At 46.1% G+C, this 17,298-nt stretch overlaps 1 protein-coding gene across 6 annotated transcripts; it reads left to right on the top strand.

The window, feature by feature from the left end:
• The first annotated feature begins 110 nt into the window (after window positions 1-110).
• Window positions 111-17,007, top strand: ZFYVE19 (zinc finger FYVE-type containing 19). Of its 6 annotated transcripts, none has more exons than XM_043548127.1 (12): window positions 111-177; window positions 898-1,218; window positions 2,269-2,390; window positions 4,148-4,201; window positions 4,726-4,886; window positions 5,968-6,113; window positions 9,084-9,198; window positions 9,929-10,138; window positions 10,774-10,853; window positions 11,487-11,597; window positions 13,886-14,049; window positions 16,409-17,007. In XM_043548127.1, exons 2-12 carry the CDS (start codon window positions 1,165-1,167, stop codon window positions 16,479-16,481), a joined length of 1,290 nt encoding a protein of 429 aa, XP_043404062.1. In that variant the 5' UTR covers window positions 111-177; window positions 898-1,164; the 3' UTR covers window positions 16,482-17,007. The 6 variants fall into 6 exon arrangements, with proteins under 6 accessions (XP_043404062.1, XP_007055844.1, XP_027673951.1 ...); XM_007055782.4 differs by having other exon boundaries at window positions 175-495; XM_027818150.3 differs by lacking the exon at window positions 111-177 and adding an exon at window positions 188-337.
• The last annotated feature ends 291 nt before the right edge of the window (window positions 17,008-17,298 follow it).

Here is a 17,298-nt window from a genome sequence, read left to right as displayed (position 1 = left end):
GGCTGCTGGGAAATGTAGTTTCTCCAGCCTCCCGACTGACCTCTGGTTCTTAGAGCCCGTCGGGGAAAGAGAACTACAACTACCATAATGCCTCGCGCGGCCCACAGCCCACCGGGAAGGTCTCTCTCTGGCCAACCGGCAGAATCACTGCTCCCGGCAGGCTCTGCGCAGGAGGGGGTATGCGCATTGTCTTGGGACGTGTAGTTTTTTATAGTCCTGCGGAAGGGGATCGGACGGGGTGGAAGGACTACAACGTCCGTCGCGCTCTGCGCTGCCAGGGCTGTGTTCTTGGCTATCTCGGCTGTTGGTGGGATGTGAGCCGCAAAGTTTCCTAGCCGTAAGCGGCAGCATTAACCCCTTCCGCTCGAGTCGGTGATGCGAAGGGCGGGGGCTCAATAGGTGCAAAGCCCTGTGGCTTGGGAGCCGTGCACTGAGTCGTGTGGGGTTTGCACTGACGCAGCCTCTGCGTCTAGACTCTCGCTGTGATTACTGTTGGTACGCTATGGGTATAGTATTGCAGCTTTCCGGGGCACCTGATTTGGATTGGGAGCTTCTGGGACCTGAGATTTTTGTCATTTTGTGTGTTTGTATGTTGTGGAGCACTTTGTGCTGCCAAATACATAATAGTTTTATGGCAACGTATGTTAAAACAGGAATTAAATCTCTGCTTAGGAGAGGTGGCATCCTAAGTACGCAAACTTGTACAGTACAAAGACAGTGGATGTTGTTATTGCTAATGGGCTTTGCAGAACAAGGCGAGTTAGCCTGGCGGTGATTTGGAGGAGATGGAGAGCACTTGGTGTGTCTTGTCCTTGCTTTGAGCTGTCAAACATAGTCATGTAAGAGAACAGCAAATTATAATGTTATTTATTGTTAACAATAATGCTTTCATTAAAGGGTTGTCTGTAAAAGTTAAGCAAGGATCAGATCCTTTCTCCTCCTCTCTCTGCTGAAAGAATCTGGGACCATCATTTCTACAACCAGGCGTGCAGCAAGTAAACTCTGAAATGCCATAATTCATCATCTCCCCCAACACGCTCCTCCCTCTGAAGGAGAAGAATATTCCAGGACAGCTCCATCTGGACAAATAGACAGCTTCAGGGGATAAACGATTTCTTTTTGGTATATCTGTGAGAGAGTGAGCGTGCGTTCTCCATTAGCCCTATGGATAGAAGGTGTTATGGCTGTGCCTCCAAGTTTACCCTCTTCAGGAAAGAGGCAAGTCTCTCTTCAACACTGGATACAAGATCTGGCCCTAAAAAGCCAGTTAGGCAGGCAGCTGAGTGAGTTTCCTCGTGGCAGTGTTTGATCAATGCCATCTGAAACGCCAACAGTTTGAGGCTCCTCATATCAGAAATAGTAACCCCACCTCCCACTCTCTGCTTTACATTCTACAGTTCAAACCTGCTGAGCTTCCTTGGCTCTAAGCACATGTTTTTATGTGTGTCAGTGTCATTGTTTTCCTTAATTGTATATTAATGACACAGGCACGTTAACCTCTCTGTGTTTAAAACATATAGGAATTGCTATAACACAGCAGTTCTGAAACTGTGGGTTGTTACCCCATTTTAATGGGGTCGCCAGGGCTCGTGTTAGACTTGCTAGGGTTTGGGGCCGAAGACAAAACCCGAGCCCCACCACCCAGGCCCAAAGCCCAACCCTTATCTTCTCGGGTGGCAGGGCTTGGGCTTTGGCTTTGGCTTTAGCCCTGGGTGGTGGGGCTCAGGCTACAGGCCCCTGTCCAGAGCTGAAGCCCTTGGGCTTTGCCTCCCCCAACCCAGGGCGGCGAGGCTCTAGCGGGCTCAGGCTTCAGTGCCCCCTCCTGGAGTCACGTAGTAATGTTTGTTGTCAGAAGGGGGTTGCGGTCCAATGAAGTTTGAGAACCCCTGCTATAACAGTACAGACTTATGGTCCATGTAGTTCAATATTCTCCAGATACTTAAGAAAAAAGAGTGAACTCCCCCACCCTCTTACTATATTAGGGGAAGAGATGATATTCCTGACTCCAGCAGGTGATCAGCTTGTGTCCGAAAGGCTGATACTCTTACGCTGTTTAGTCTAGCTAGTGTAGCTGCAACTACTATTCTTATTCATACAGATACTTAATTTTCTTTTTAAACTTACAAACTAGCACATATCATATCTGTGAAGTACTTTTGATGTGGAAGTTACTCCTGCCTGGTGCACATCCAGAGAGATTCAGTGTATGTTTCACAGAGTTGTTTCAGCCAGCCAATGAAACCCTTGCACTTCCTTGTTTCTTCTCAGTGTGGGTGCAAGAACTGTGGGCGGGCATTCTGCTCAGGCTGCCTTGGGTTCAGCGCCATTGTTCCCCGTTACGGGAATGCTCAGCAGAAGGTGTGCAAGCAGTGTCATGGGGAGCTAACCAGGTAAGGTGGGAGACTTGGGCACAGTCTGTGTGTTTATATACTCTTTTTTTGTTTTTTGTTTTTGTTTGTTTGTTTGTTTCAGCCTCTGGTGTCACAATGCAGATTTTGATCCACTTCCCTTTTTATAACTCCACTTTACACAGCCACATGTATGCTGTCCATAAACTGAAATGCCAAACTAGTCCTTTACTGAGCTGTTACCATGTGGGTTTCAGTTCCAAGTATCCATACAACTGTATAGTACAGGGGTGGGCAAATTTTTGGCCCGAGGGCCACATCTGGGTATGGAAATTGTATGGCGGGCCATGAATGCTCACGAAATTGGGGTTGGGGTTCGGGAGGGGGTGAGGGCTCTGTCCGGGCATGTGGGCTCCAGAGTGGGGCCAGAAATGAGGCATTCAGGGGGCTCTGGGCTGGGGCACAGGGTGGGGGTGAGGGCTCTGGCTAGGGCTGTGGGCTCTGGGGTGGGGCTGGGGATGAGGGGTTTGGGGTGAGGAGGGTGCTCCGGGCTGGGACCGAGGAGTTTGGAGAGCGGGAGGGGGATCAGGGCTGGGGCAGGAGGTTGTGGTGCAGAGGGGTGGCTCAGGGGTGCAGGCTGTGGGCGGCACTTACCTCAAGTGGCTCCTGGAAGCAGCGGCATGTCCTCTCTCTGGCTCCTATGCAGAGGCGCGGCCAGGCAGCTTTGCTGCATGCTGCCCTGTCTGTGGGTGCCACTCCTGCAACTCCCATTGGCCATGGTTCCCAGCCAATGGGAGCTCCAGGGGCAGTGCTTGGGGCGGGGGCAGCATGCAGAGCGGAGCCCCGTGGTCGCGCCTCCACGTAGGAGATGGAAGGGGGACATGCTGTGGCTTCCGGGAGCTGCATGGAGCAGCTCCCGACCCTGCTCCCTGGCTGGAGCACCGGAGCGGAGCAAGCCCCAGACCCCGCTCCACAGCAGGAGTTCAAGGGCTGGATTAAAATGGCTGGGGGGCCGGATGCGGCCCGCGGGCCGTAGTTTGCCCACCCCTGGTATAGTAGCTGAGCAGCTTGGTGATAAGGTGATTGGAAGTGTTGTCACTAAATCAAAAAACAAACAAAAATAATCCACCTTCACTGTTTCAGAGGCCTAGATGCCATGTATAATCTGAAGATTTAAGGTTTGTGGGATTGATTTGGTTGTAACAGAAAAAATATTCACAGTCTTCCAGCTTTGAAAGCCTCAGATGCACAGGTGCAGGTTGCATAGTTAAGCACACAAATCAGGACATGCAGAGTTAAGATTAGCATATAATCAGGTAACTCAATATGTTGTAATATATAATTATATAATTATTAAATATAATTATAATAATTTGTATTCTGTGACCATTTCTGTAATATATTATCATGTATAATGATTGTATAATACATTTTAAAACGTTTATGTTATATAGTTTTGTATTTTGAAAGAGATGTAAGGCACATCTCTTTCCCAAGGCTTCCCACTGATTCTGAGCTAGGAGAACCCAGAGCCTTTGTCCCCAGGTCTCTTTCCATTTGCTGTCTCTTTCTAACTGCAGGCTGCTGCAGAGAGTGGTGTCTGTGCTCCTCTTATTGTGGAATACTGATGACACATTTTAAACCAAGTAAATTTTTACTTTTTACGGCAATGAGTGCCATAGCCATGTGCATCATAATTTCTCTAAGTTTGAAAGAGAGAGGATGTGCGGTTGTAGCATTATCTGGACATCTGTCTCAGGTCTTTGTTTTACAGTGGGATGTTTGTTTCTGCTTTCCAGAGGAGTGTCTCGGACTAGTACAGCTAGATGGTCTCCACCAGAGAACTACAAAAAGTGAGTTTTGCTAGTTAGTCCAGAACATTTGAATCTTTAGGTGGATATTCTTTTGGTTCTTGGCTTCTCTGTTGAGACTGCCAACAAGAAGGTGGGCTTGTGACATGGACTCTTCTCTGCTTGGAACTGGACTGAGAACAGCAGCTCTTTCAGTAAGGTCACCAAACAGCCACCTGATGGTAATGACTTTTGGCTGCTATACAGCAAGGCTGAATTCAAACCTGTGACCTAGAACTGAAAGGTTCCATGTTTCATTACTAATCATCTAGTCTACTTTTAACCATTTTATATTAGTGCTTCTGTGAGAGGAATGGTTTTCCTTAGTCCTTGGGAGGATCTCTGCTTCCCCAGACCCAAATCCATCCTAGCAAAGTCAGGAGCAGGAATAAAAGAGTTTTCCATATTCTGTCCTATATCATCTTTCCCTAAATAGCATGTTTGTAGAGGAGCTTGCAGAAGATGCCTTCATAATTCGTGTTTTAAGTGCCTGCTCCAAGTTATGCTTGTTTTTTCCCTCGTCACAGGCGTGTAGCAGCTCTTGAGGCCAAGCAGAACCAGCCGATGGGTCCGCAGAAAGGCCCAGTGAAACCCCGAGACCGGACGGGCTCCAAATATCAGGGGCTGTCAAAGGAGGATCGAGCTATTGCAGAGCGGCTGGAGAGGCTTAAGGAGGAAACGAAGCCCAGTGAGTTTCATAGTACGGTGTAAGCTTCCTGCATCTGAGCAGAGGTTCCGTTGCTGCTTATGAGCTGTACAAATAGCAAGGGTGGACTGCACACTCACAACAGTCGGTGCATTTTAGACTAACCTCCAGACATGGAAATTGGTGGGAGAAAGCTGCCCATGGGAGCCAAGTCCTGCCCATGCTATCAGAGCAGTGGATACCTGGGGCCCATTCCCTGGGCTGCTGCTCTCCAGCGCACACATTTTGCTGCCCTGGACCTCTGCTTTCTCACTGGTTTGCATGGTTCAGTCCTTATCTTGTATGTCTTGACACAGTGAAATAAGCTGCTTGTTTACATCTGTCCTGGACATGTCCCTGGGCATGGTAATGATAGGAACGAAGTGAAGCAGGGGACTGCACATGGTGCTGTTAGTGTGTGGCCAAACTGTTGTGCAGAGGTCACACATGGGAACGCTTTGACTGAAGTACTGGTTCCCGCCAAGAGCAATGCAGGGCTCCATGGGACTACACTTTGCCCATTCCTGCTTCCAGGAACAAACAAAGGAAAGCTGATTTCAGCACGCAGTTCTAGGATGCTCGAGTGGGAAACAGCAGCAATGGACTGTCTGGCTCCAAAGTGGGAGGTGGAACATGCGTTTCACTTTCACTCCTCTAGTTAGGTTGGTGCCACAAACTTCATGGCTGGGAGATGTACAGGGGAGGAGGCAGTGGCTAGAATTAAGTGGTGGATGATAGCATTAGACCAGTGCCCTAATCATTTCAAGGTACATGAGTCACACAGTAGCAGAACTCTTGTATGTGGACATAGTAACTGAGTCACATTGCCGTTTTTATTGGGGTCCCATGGAGGAGACACCCTTTTTGGAAGAAAACATTACAGCAATCAAGAAAATTTTAAGCAAACCACAGGGGATATTGGTCATGGCTCTGGCCAATTATCCCTGGCTGTGATCAGTGAAGTGAGGGAGGCTTTGCTTAGCTGTCCAGGGCCCCATTCTCGAAAGAAAAATATATTCCAAGACACTAAAACTATAAAAGCCATTTGCTTGCTGTAAACAAACAGAGTTGGTTTGAATTGCAGAGTCCATCCCATCTCAAGCTGAGATAGAATCTAGGCTTGCAGCACTGAAGGGTGACCCCAGCAAACCCATTCCATCCACACAGGAAATGGAAGACCGTCTGGCTGCCCTGCAGGGAAGAGCCCTTCCAACCAAAACTCCCAGACCGGTAAGATCCCCTGGCCCCCTTATATCAGTTCTTGGGTTTCTCTATCTGAGGTCTTCCAGTAGTTGTAGTGTCCCAAGAGATTTCAGAGGCATAAGAGGCCCTTCCTCCTGCTTCATCGATTCACGTCCACCTTGCTGCTCCAGAAATATGCTCATTAGCTCCCAGCTGGTAGTATAAGAGTCCATTGTCATGCTCCAGAATTGAACTAAGGGCACGTGTTCTTCAGCTTGATGAGGAATCAGAGATGGTGGGCGATTTGTGGCACTGTCTCACAACTAATTGTTAGTTTAGTTGAGAAAGGAGCTTCCCTCTCTGAGATTCAGGTGAGACTTTAACAGTTAGGCTGTTAGTTGTTTTATGTGGGTGGACCTGGCTTGAGGGGGAGCATTGTCTGGAGGTTAGAACCTGGCACCAGGAGTCAAGAGTCCAGGATTCTAGTCCCAGCTCTGCCATCAGCTTGCTTTGTAACTTGGAGAAGAAATGTGTGGCCTGATTTTCAGAAGTGCTGAGAACACACAACTCCCATCGAAGTCAATGGGATCCGTGGGTGCTCCCCACCTCTGAATATCGAGCTATTAACCTCTCTCTGCTGCAGTTTTTCCATCTATGTAAAAAGGTGATAATACTTGCCTACTTCTGAAGGTTGATGTGATGTTCACTCGTGCTTTTAGATTCTTGCTTGAAAGCTGCTATATCAGCTCAAGGCATTCTTATTAAATAATGCAGCAATCAAATGAATGGCAACTTAAAAAAACCAGATTAATAATAACTAATTTGGAGTGATACAGGATGAAATTTCCTCTTGAACTGTGATAAATACGAGACTATACTAGAAGTTCACTTGTCAAAAGAAAACAAACTTTTATGAACTGATCAATGAAGATAAAACATGGCTTCTGTGTAGAGAGATGTCAGAAATGCCTTCCAAGAGTGTGGCACAGCATCCCAAACAGTGAATAGAGTGACAAATATTTAAAACAATATTTACATTGAGACACAGCTGGGTCACGTTTAACCCCAAATTTAGGTGGTGGTGGTTTGTATGTTTTTAAAAAAAAAACTTTTCCAAAACTGAAGTAGGACATTTGCAAAAGTTTCCATAACTTAAAAAAAAAAAAAAAATGCTCCTCTACAATTTTGACAGCTCAAATGTTGTAGCCTAGTGGTAGGAGACACAAACTTGAAAGTGAAACTGAGCAGGAATTAAAGTGAAACTGGTTAGCATTCATTGCAACTTTCATTGCATACTGAGAGAAATGCAAAATAGATTAACAACGTCAAGTGTTGTTAAAAACATAAATGTGGACGTTTTAAAAAAAAACCAACAACTTATTTTTAACTGGACAGGTTCCCCTTAATGATCCATATAAAATGTACTGGACTATTTCATATATATCCATATAAAATGTACTGGACTATAGTGTATTTACATTTTACGGCCAAGATTTTTTTAAAAATTGGTACTAACTTTAGCCTCCTAAGTCCATAACTAGTTGTAAGTGGCCTGATTTTCAAAGCTATCTGTTTATCTTAGGTAACTATATGTCCTCTATCACTGCAGTTTCTTTAATGTATTTATCCTCACAGCACCCCTGGGAGGTAGGGAAGTGTGATTATCTCCATTTTACAGGGGAAACAAAGGCTCAGAGAGATTAAAGGCTTGTCTACACGTAAAACACAAAGGCAGTACAGCTTTTCCACTGCAACACTTCAGTGTAGACCAGAGGTGGGCAAACTATGGCCCGTGGGCCACTTCCATCCTGTGGGACTGTCCTGTCCGGCCCCTGAGCTCCCAACTGGCGAGGCTAGCCCCTGGCCCCTCCCCCACTGTTCCCCCTCACCCGCAGCCATGCGGCAGCACGGCTTGCACCTACCCACCTCCCAGGCTTTCCAATAAGCCTGTCCTGCTGCTCTGAGTGGCATGGTAAGGGGGCGGGGAGGGGGGGTGTTGGATAAGGGGCAGGAGGTCCCGGGGGGCAGTCAGGGGATGGGGCGGTTGGATGGAGTGGAGGTTCGGGGGGGAGGGGGCGGTCAGGAGACAGGGAGTGAGCGGGTTGGATAGGGGTTGGGGGTTCTGGGGGGAGGGCAGAGATTGGGGGTGTTGGATAGGGGGCAGGGGTTCTGGGGGGGGCAGGGATTGGGGGTGTTGGATAGGGGGTGTGGTTAGCGGCGGGGGGTCCCAGGAGGGGGCGGTCAGGGGACAAGAAGCAGGGCAGGTTGGATGGGCTGGGAGTTCCGAAGGGGGCAGTCGGGGCGGGAAGTGGGAGGGATCGGATAGGGGGTGGGGGCCAGGCTGTTTGCAGAGGTAAAGCTTTCCCTACCCGGCCCTCCATACCATTTAGCAACCCTGATGTGGCCCTCAGGCCACAAAGTTTGCCCACCCCTGATGTAGACACTACCTACGCTGACAAGAGGGATTCTCCTTTTGGCAAAGGTAATCCAGCTCCCTGAGAAATGGTAGCTAGGTTGATGGAAGAATTATTCTATCAGCCTAGCGCTGTCTATACTGGGATTTAGTTGTTGATTTTTCAATTTAGGGTCCTAGCCACTTTCTCTCCTTTTTCAAAACAATTTCCACTGACTTATATGGTTGCCCAACAATTGTGAAAATTGGTCCACTTATTCTGGTGCCTAAATGTCGGGCGCAGTGTCACAGTAGAATCCGTATCAGAGCTGGGATTAGATCGCATCAGTTCCTGGCTCCCAGTTCTGTGCTTGGATTAGCCGGTTGACTTTAATAGAAGCTGTGCGAGCTCAACATCTCTGCAAATGAGGCCCAACGCATGTCAAGTTGGGCACCCAAAAATGGAGACACCTGGCATTACTGGACGCTTTTGGAAATGTTGGTCCTAATTAGGATAGTCTCATAATAGGTTACACAATTTTTCAGATTTTTCAATTTGTCTCCTTCCATCACCTGTTTAACACTCTCCTACAGCTTTCTCCAATGTGACCTCTCTCTTCTTCCAGGTGCACCAGCCCCCTGATACCAGAACCCAAGTCCAACAGTCTGATGATCTGTTGACCCAGCTGGCTGAGGAAGTTGCCATTGATGAGAGTTCTAGTCCAGGAGCCCAGCCTCAAGGTATCGGTTATCATTGGCCTCAGACAGTTTTTCTTAAGGACGCTACATACACCATGATGTGTGTCCTAATGAGAAGGAAGCAGGTACCTCCCAAACCACCAGGCTTAAAAGTGTGCCGAGTATCCTGCCTTATCCCTACCTCCCCCTTACCAACACACAATGTTGACCAAGAGCAGAAAACCAGACCTATGTTGATTTGTCATTGTCTCAGCCCGTGTGGTTATGTTTCCCCTTTCAATGGTAATCTTGTTGGATTATTTTTCTCTGTTTTTTTTTAAGGTAGCCCAATCTGGGGAGGAACAATTTTTAGGATTTCCAGTCCTTCCATGTTCTATTAGATGGTTCACATGGTAGTAGTCAAGATCTTGGGACACTAGTCTGGCCAGAGCCATGCCCAACATCCGCTGTGGTTTGCTTAAAACTCTCTTGATTGCTGTAATGTGTTCTTCTCAAAAGGGGGTGTCTTCCATGGGACCCCAATAAAAACTGCACTGTGACTTAGTTACTATGTCCACATACAAGGGTCCTGCTACTGTGTGACTCATGTATCTTGAAACTGATCAGTAATTTTAGCTATGGAAAAGAGAGAGCTGTGCAGTAGAACAGCAGACTTCTCCACAGGATGAGACAAGAGTTCTGTTACTCTTAGCCCATTCTTTTAATGGCATGTGCTATGCCTGGAGGTGGTTGCCATTGTAACACCTACATGCTCTGTCTGGCTGTTTTCCAGCTGTTAATATCCAGACCCTGAATGATCTCAATCGGAGAAGTCAGAGTGGCATCAGCACTGCTGATCTGGACCCAAAACAGCTGGAGGAGGAGAAGAATAAACTTCTGGCAGAGGCTGCTGCTGAGCTGAGGGAGGAGAACACTAGGGAGGAGAAAATCCTAGAAGTTGCAAAGAGACTGGCAGCACTCAGAGGCCAGGACCCCGAGAAAGGTGAGTAATAGGAAGAAACACTAGCTTGTGCTGAAGAAGAACAGGACGTTGTTAGCTTGGTGGTAGCGTCTCTTTGTCTTGTTGGGAGAAGTTGGTGCCTTTACATGAAGATTAACCTCCTTTAGCAATGGGAAGAAGTTACAGCTGGAGGGAATCACGTCTCTACTAGAAATGGACGGTCCCTTCATGACAGGATTTGGAGTCCAGTTGTTAAGCTGTATGGAGTAGTCCAGGATTATGAAAGCTAGGGGTTAAGGCCCATGGGTGAAGCTGTGTAGATTAACTCCCTTTGCCCCATCCCCAGCCTACAGCTAATTCCAACGTGCCAAGACTTGTTTAATTATGCCCCTTAAAATGCATTTTTTTCCTTCCTCCACCCCCAACTTTTAAAAATTTGAAAGAAAATGTTATCTCCCTTACACACAGACCCATCCCAAAAGGAGATGCCATTGTGCGTTCCCTTCAGTGTACCATCTGCTTTGCAAAAAAACAGTACTGGGTCGAGAGTTGTGATGCAAGATCAAATTCAGCTCCCCATGCCGAGCGCAGACAGCGTCCCTTGAGATGTGAAATGGCGACAGGTGCTATTCAAACGTAGCTCACTGTAGCCTCATAACCTTCCACTCCTCTTGCAGTTACTCTGGAAGACTATAAGCTCCCTGACAGTGATGAGGAGCTGACAGAGGAAGAAGCCATTCAGCGAGTCCTAAAACAGGTCAGGAACAGCTGTTGGGACTCTGCTTGCTTTCCTTTTAAATAATCCTAGCATTTTTGTTACTTATTCAGTGTGCAGTGACCCTGTTGTTTGTCCCTGGGCCAGGGTCTTGCTCTCAGATCTTTCACGTCTAAAACTAACTCCTCCTCAAAGTGGTTAGCAGAGCAGTTCTGTAGCCTAGCTGGCTAAGGTTGCAGACTATGTTCTGTCATTGTGTGCATCTGACTTGCCCTTTCTTGCTTCCTTCCTGTGTGGATATGCGACTTCCCTGTCTCAAGAGCCCCATGTATCTCTGGAGTTTGCCACAGAATGTAGGTGCTGCTAGCCGTGGAGTACGCAGGCCCATGCCAGCCTCTTGTGTTTTTCCCTTTCATGCACACATTTTCTCTCTCTCTCTTTTCCCCTTTCTCTGTTGACTGCTACTCATCTGACGTCCCTGCCCCTAAGCAGGAGATGATACAGTGCAGCTCGCTTTATAAAGGCAGTTCTCCCTCCCTGCAGACCTCTTAGCTATAACATTTGGGCATCTCTAGAGAGTTTTGAGATTAAGGGAGGGGAAAGAAGTTTTGCTCCAGGAGAGAGGCTCACATAGGAGTTTGAAGCAAAAGACTTCTTGCTTTTTTTCGTTCCCAGCTCACTCAGGAAGCAGCTCTGGATGAAGCAAGCGGCTTCAACATCCCTGCTGATCAGGCCACCCACCCAGCAACCTCACAGCAGAACATACCCAAGAAAGCAAAGCTAAAGGTCCGTGAGCCAGTCAAACCCTCTTGAAATGACCTGTTCCAGTTCCTCATACAACACAGCTCAGTGTAACGCAAATCTCAGTCCTGCTCTGAGGATGCCTTACAATGGTATTTACTGTACTGGAAGTTCCCAAAACCAGAGCATGGCAAAGAGCTACCAACCAGCTTTCCCTAGGTTGGCAGGATGAGGAGGTGAATGTCTCAACCGGCTTTTCCAAGGCCAGCCAACACTGACTGTACTTTGCCTCTGCCCCCTGCTGGCAAGCTTTAACAGGGCTCTCTATCTGGAGCGTGGCTCCCTGAAAACCAGCTATCTGCAGGACTGAATGGCACCCTCTGCAATCAGAGGACCTGGTTGGCATATAGCCAGCGGGGAAGATACAAGAGAAGGGATTCCTAACCCAACAGTGTAATTACACAGAACATAAACTACAGTCTACTACTAGAGAGCCTGATCCTGCACTGCTGAGGTCAGTGGGAGCTTTTCCACTGGCTCCAATGGGTGTAGGATCAGGCCTATAGAGAGCAGTAGTAATCAAGTAGCTCTTATAATGTCAGTGGAGGGAATTAGTAAAAGGATGCCATATATTCATGGCTATTCCAGCCTGTAGCATAGCAGCATGCACACGCTCTCTGTTACATGTCAGAAGAATGAAATGAATCTGTGATCTCCATGTAACTGAAGTATCCGTCCTCAGTGGGAAAACATCTTTTAATTACAGAAGTGATCAATGTGTCAGTGTTAAATCTTTGTTACCCTGACCTTTCACGATCATTAGTGTGAATATAATTATATTATTATAAAAACAAACTTACCATTAGAGCTGGGCCAAATTTTTTTGACCAAAAGATTTTGCAGATTTGTCTCATATGCCAAATGGTTTTAGTTGTGGAAAAAAGAAAAACTCTCAGAAAACTGAAAAGTTTAGTTTTCTGACACTTTCAAAATGAAATGGTTTGACTTTTTTTTTTATTCAAAACAACTTTTTCATTAGAAATTTCCTTTAATTTTATTTAAAAAAATAAAAACCTTAATCCTCTAAATCTAAACCAAAGTTTTTGTTTCAGGTAAAATTAAACATTTCATTCAACCTGAAACAAGATTGTTTTCAACTTTTTGGTTTTGTTAAAATGTTCACAAGAATTTCACTTTGGATCAACCTGATCCAATTTTTTTTTTTTAATTGTAACTGCCACCAAATGGAAAAATCAGTTATTCACCCATCTCTATTTATTGTTTTGCTAGGAAACTGTTTTTGCAATCTTTGAAGAATGTTCTGACGCTTTCTCCAAATAGATATGTGGCTTCCGGAGTGCTAAGGTTCTCCCTATGGCTGCTTTTCACCATAAAAGAGTCAAGGCAGGAGAGGTAATATCTTTTATTGAACCAACTTCTGTTGAAAGAGAGAAGCTTTGAAGGTCCTCAGAGCTCCTCTTCAGGTCTCTCTCATCAACAGAAGTTGGTCCAATAAAAGATATTACCTCATCCACCTTGTCTCTCTCATATCCTGGGAACAACATGGGAACAACAACACTGTTATCAGCGCAAGGGCAGTATAAATCTAAGGAGACCGATGGTCTCGTAGTTAAGGCATTGCACTTCGGAAATTTTGAGTTCCATTCTGAGTGCTACCACAGAATTTCTCTGTGACCCTGGGCAAGTCACAGAGCCTCTCTCTGTCTCGATTCCCCATCTACAAAGTGGAGAGAGAGTAATACTTCCTTTCCCCCACCCCTTGTCTGTCTGGGCTGTTTAGATTGTAAGCTCTTTGCAGTAGGGATTGTCTCTTCTTGCCTGAACAGTGCCTTGCCCAGTGAGATCCTGGCTGGGGCCTCTAAGTATTGCCATTTGCCACCTCAAAGATAATAACTGTAGGTGGATGATGTTGGTGACATCAAACAAGTAGGAGAAGCTATCTGCCTATCATGAAGATAAAAGCATATGCAATCTGGGTGGGAGCATTTATTTTTTAGTTAGAGAATTAGGTAAATGCATGTGAAAACAAGTACTTGGACTCCAGGCAAGCTTGCTGTGCAGAGTTTGATGTCTGCAAAGGTTGGACACCCTTGATGTAAAGACACTGAAGTAGTATATATGTAATTGTGACCAGCATATATTAGAATGTAAGAACTGTATGTCTCTGTTCTGGACAGAATCACAATGTAAAAATCCTCCCCAGTTGCTGTCCCAGGTGAGACCATCCTCACCCAGCATAGTTCAGTCTAATTCTCCTAAATTATCCTAATCTGACCCCTGATTTTTATTTATCTGATTTATTCCGGTATTAGATCCAAGCTCCAACTGCCACAGCTAGTGCTAAGAAACCCAGCCCAATTGCTAAGGCAGAAGACAGTGATGATGAGGAGTTACCATGGTGTTGTATCTGCAACGAAAATGCCACATTGCGCTGCCATGACTGTGATGATGATCTCTACTGCCAGCGATGCTTCCGGTAACAGCGATAACGCCTTTAGGCAAGAGATACCCATCAAGATGAAACCTAGTTCTCCATGCCAAGTTAGAATAACAGAAGTGTAAGATTAGAAGAGACCTCGAGAGGTCATCTAGTCCAGTCCCCTGCACTCATGGCAGGACTAAGTATTATCTAGACCATTTCTGACAGGTGATTGTCTAACCTGCTCTTAAAACTCCAATGACTGAGATTCCACAACCTCCCTAGGCAATTTATTCCAGTGCTTACCCACCCTGACAGTTAATTTTACCTCATGTCCAACCTAAACTACCCTTGCTGCAATTTAAGGCTCATTGCTTCTTGTCCTATCCTCAGAGGTTAAGGAGAACAATTTTTCTCCCTCGTCCTTGTAACAACCTTTTATGTTGCATGGTTTAGTGTGTGTTTCTTCCACTAAATGGAAGAGCCCCTAAGAGAAGGAGAAATTTGAGAAGTTCAAGAGTCAGATGGTTATCTCGGCCTTTCAGGATACAGTTTTATAGCACGATTAGCTAAACTAGCTAGCATGGAAGTACAAGCACTATCCTCATGCTTCAGGGCATAAACTGAGATCAGGAAAAAATGTTCCTTTTGTACTATAGTATTGTGTGCTCTAGGTGTATCATGGTGAGGATGTTATGCCTTTTTCTGAAGCATGTTACACTAGCCACTGCTGAAGGCAAGATGCGCGAGACCATTGTTCAGGTTTGGCAATTCCTGTGGTTTAAGGATATTGAAGGTTCGGTCAGAACAGATTGTCACTGGCAGAGAGATCAGCTAGGAGGAAAGTGTGGGATCTACAAGGATAGAACCATGGCCTTAGACCGTGTGAAATTTCCGTTTTTTTTTTTTAATCTGGTGGTTCCTGAAGCACTTGAAATTGGAGAGTCTCTACATGTTATGTACCAAAAGCTGCTAACTCTCAGTCGAGCAATGCAATAATTGCAACTTTTAACTTTTAAACACCTTAGGCAGGGATGGCCAACCTGAGCCTGAGAAGGAGCCAGAATTTACCAATGTATATTGCCAAAGAGCCACAATAATAAGTCAGCGCCCGCCCACCATCAGCTCCACCCCTCACTCCCAGCACCTCCCACCCACCGGCGGCCCCACTGATCAGTGCCTCCCCTTCTCTCCCTGCACCTCCCGATCAGCTGTTTCGTGGTGTGCAGGAGGCTCTGGGGGGGATGGGGGAGGAGCAAGGTCATAGCAGGCTCAGGAGAGGGGGCGGTAAGGGATGGAGTGGGGGGCAGGGCCTGTGGCAGAGCTAGGGGTTGAGCAGTGAGCACCCCCTGGCACACAGGAAAGTTGGCACCTGTAGCTCCAGTCCCGGAGTCGGTGCCTATACAAGGAGCTGCATATTAACTTCTGAAGAGCTGCAGGTGGCTCCGGAGCCACAGGTTGGCCACCCCGACCTAAGGGTTTTGCATTCTGGCAGCATGTTATAAATCTCTGGTTTAAGAAGCTATTTTCCTTCAGTGCAAGACTGTTCTGTCTGGGCTTCTAATTTATTTTCATCATTATTTCTCTTTCTAAAGCACTGGAGTTGCTTGATTTCCAAGGGTAGTGTTGAATGGACAGTGACTAACTTGAAGCGTGAAACAGAAACCAGATGGTAGATTGAGATGATCTCTGATGTTCATTCTGTCATTTCATGGCCTGTTGGTGGTTCTGCAGAGACCAGTGCAATGGAGGGGGCGGTGAGAGAGAATATATTAAAATAATAAGGACATGCCTAACTGATAATGCTAAATAAGTTTAAGGAAAAACACATCAGCCAGATAATGGAGCTGTAAGAGGCAGAGATGAGAAAAGCAGCAGAATGGCAGGGTATTAAATTAAATCAGCTGTATGCTGAAGATCAGGGTTTGTGTCTTCAGTCAATAAATAATCCTACCTGCCTGAAAATGAGCAGAAATTAATTGAGCAGGGATTTTGCCCTCTGCATTTCATTTGCAGTGCCATATGCAACAGATTATAATCACAGCTCTTATTGCATGTCTCTTACCCACTGTCCTGAGAATGTATCACTAATTACATGAACATTTCAGAGAGACCCTTTGTCATTTCTCTCTCCAGAAGTCAGAGGACAGAATGAAGTTTTCTGAATTAGCAGGCAGTCTTCCTCTCCATAAAGAACTTTCCAGGGCGATGTTAAAAAAAAACCCTCAGCTGTCAGTCTTGATACAGCCAATGATGGCCCAAGGGAGAACTCCTCAGTTAGTCAAATGTGTCAGTGGGGATTGTCTTTTGGTTGCATTAGTTGGATGAGGCTCTGTGCAGCTGCTACTGCTGGGAAGGCCAGTCTGCACAACCTACCATCGCTAAACGCCATCTTCAATTCTTGTTTGCCTTTCAGGGAAGGCCATGATGAGCTTGACCGGAAGGAGCACCGCACATCTAGCTATCGTCCTCCTCGTAAGCAGAAATGAGTCCATGAGCTGTGGAAAGGGAAGAAGATGGAAAATGGAGATACAGAGGGAGTTGTCAAGATGGGAAGAGTTCAGGCAGACATGCACTTGCTACCAAAACAGAGGACCTCTTGAACAATTCGAGGAACCTCTGTAATTCCAAAGAAGCTTGGCGAAAATATGACTCCCCTCCCCAAACATAGCCAGGGAAATATGGCTGGGAGTGAAGTATATGCTCTGCATACATGAGAGTTTAAACCAGTGGAACATTATAAAATGGATGAATTGGTATAAATGTAAATAGCATGAGTTTAAACCAGGGGGCATTTGGATGATGGTAAAGCCAGGGAAAGAGCATGAATTTAAGCCACTGTGAGGCTGCATGATGAATAATTTCCTGCTTTTGCTAATAATTTACACATTTTGTTCAAAAAAGATGACAAGGCAAGTTAAATTAAGAAAAGATAAAATTCTTCATGGCTTGATCAGATATGTGATAAGAATCTCTGAAGTGTAATAAAGGAATGTGTGTAGGGAAATCTCTTGAGAATTTTCAGAAATTGTCTTACAGGGTGTCATCCTGCAGTCATGCCCTATGACCTCAGTTCTAATGCCAGATGGATCAAAAAATGAAATGAAAGGCCTTGCTGTTTTTTGACATACTCTGCCTCGATTTGAGAGGCCGTGAGCTGACCTAAAACTGTAGTGTAGCATTTCTGGGGGCTTGCTAAACAGCAGCTGTGTTCCACCACAGTAGTGGCTGCATTTTATTGGTGGATGATGTCATTCCTGTATCTGAAAAGCATTCTGGAGTCCTTCAGGATGAAAGGTGCTTTGT

Source organism: Chelonia mydas, chromosome 6, assembly GCF_015237465.2.
Source record: "Chelonia mydas isolate rCheMyd1 chromosome 6, rCheMyd1.pri.v2, whole genome shotgun sequence".
Taxonomy (NCBI): Eukaryota; Metazoa; Chordata; order Testudines; family Cheloniidae; genus Chelonia; species Chelonia mydas.
The sequence above is the reverse complement of the archived record's forward strand: the minus strand, read 5'-3'. Positions and strand labels throughout refer to the sequence as shown.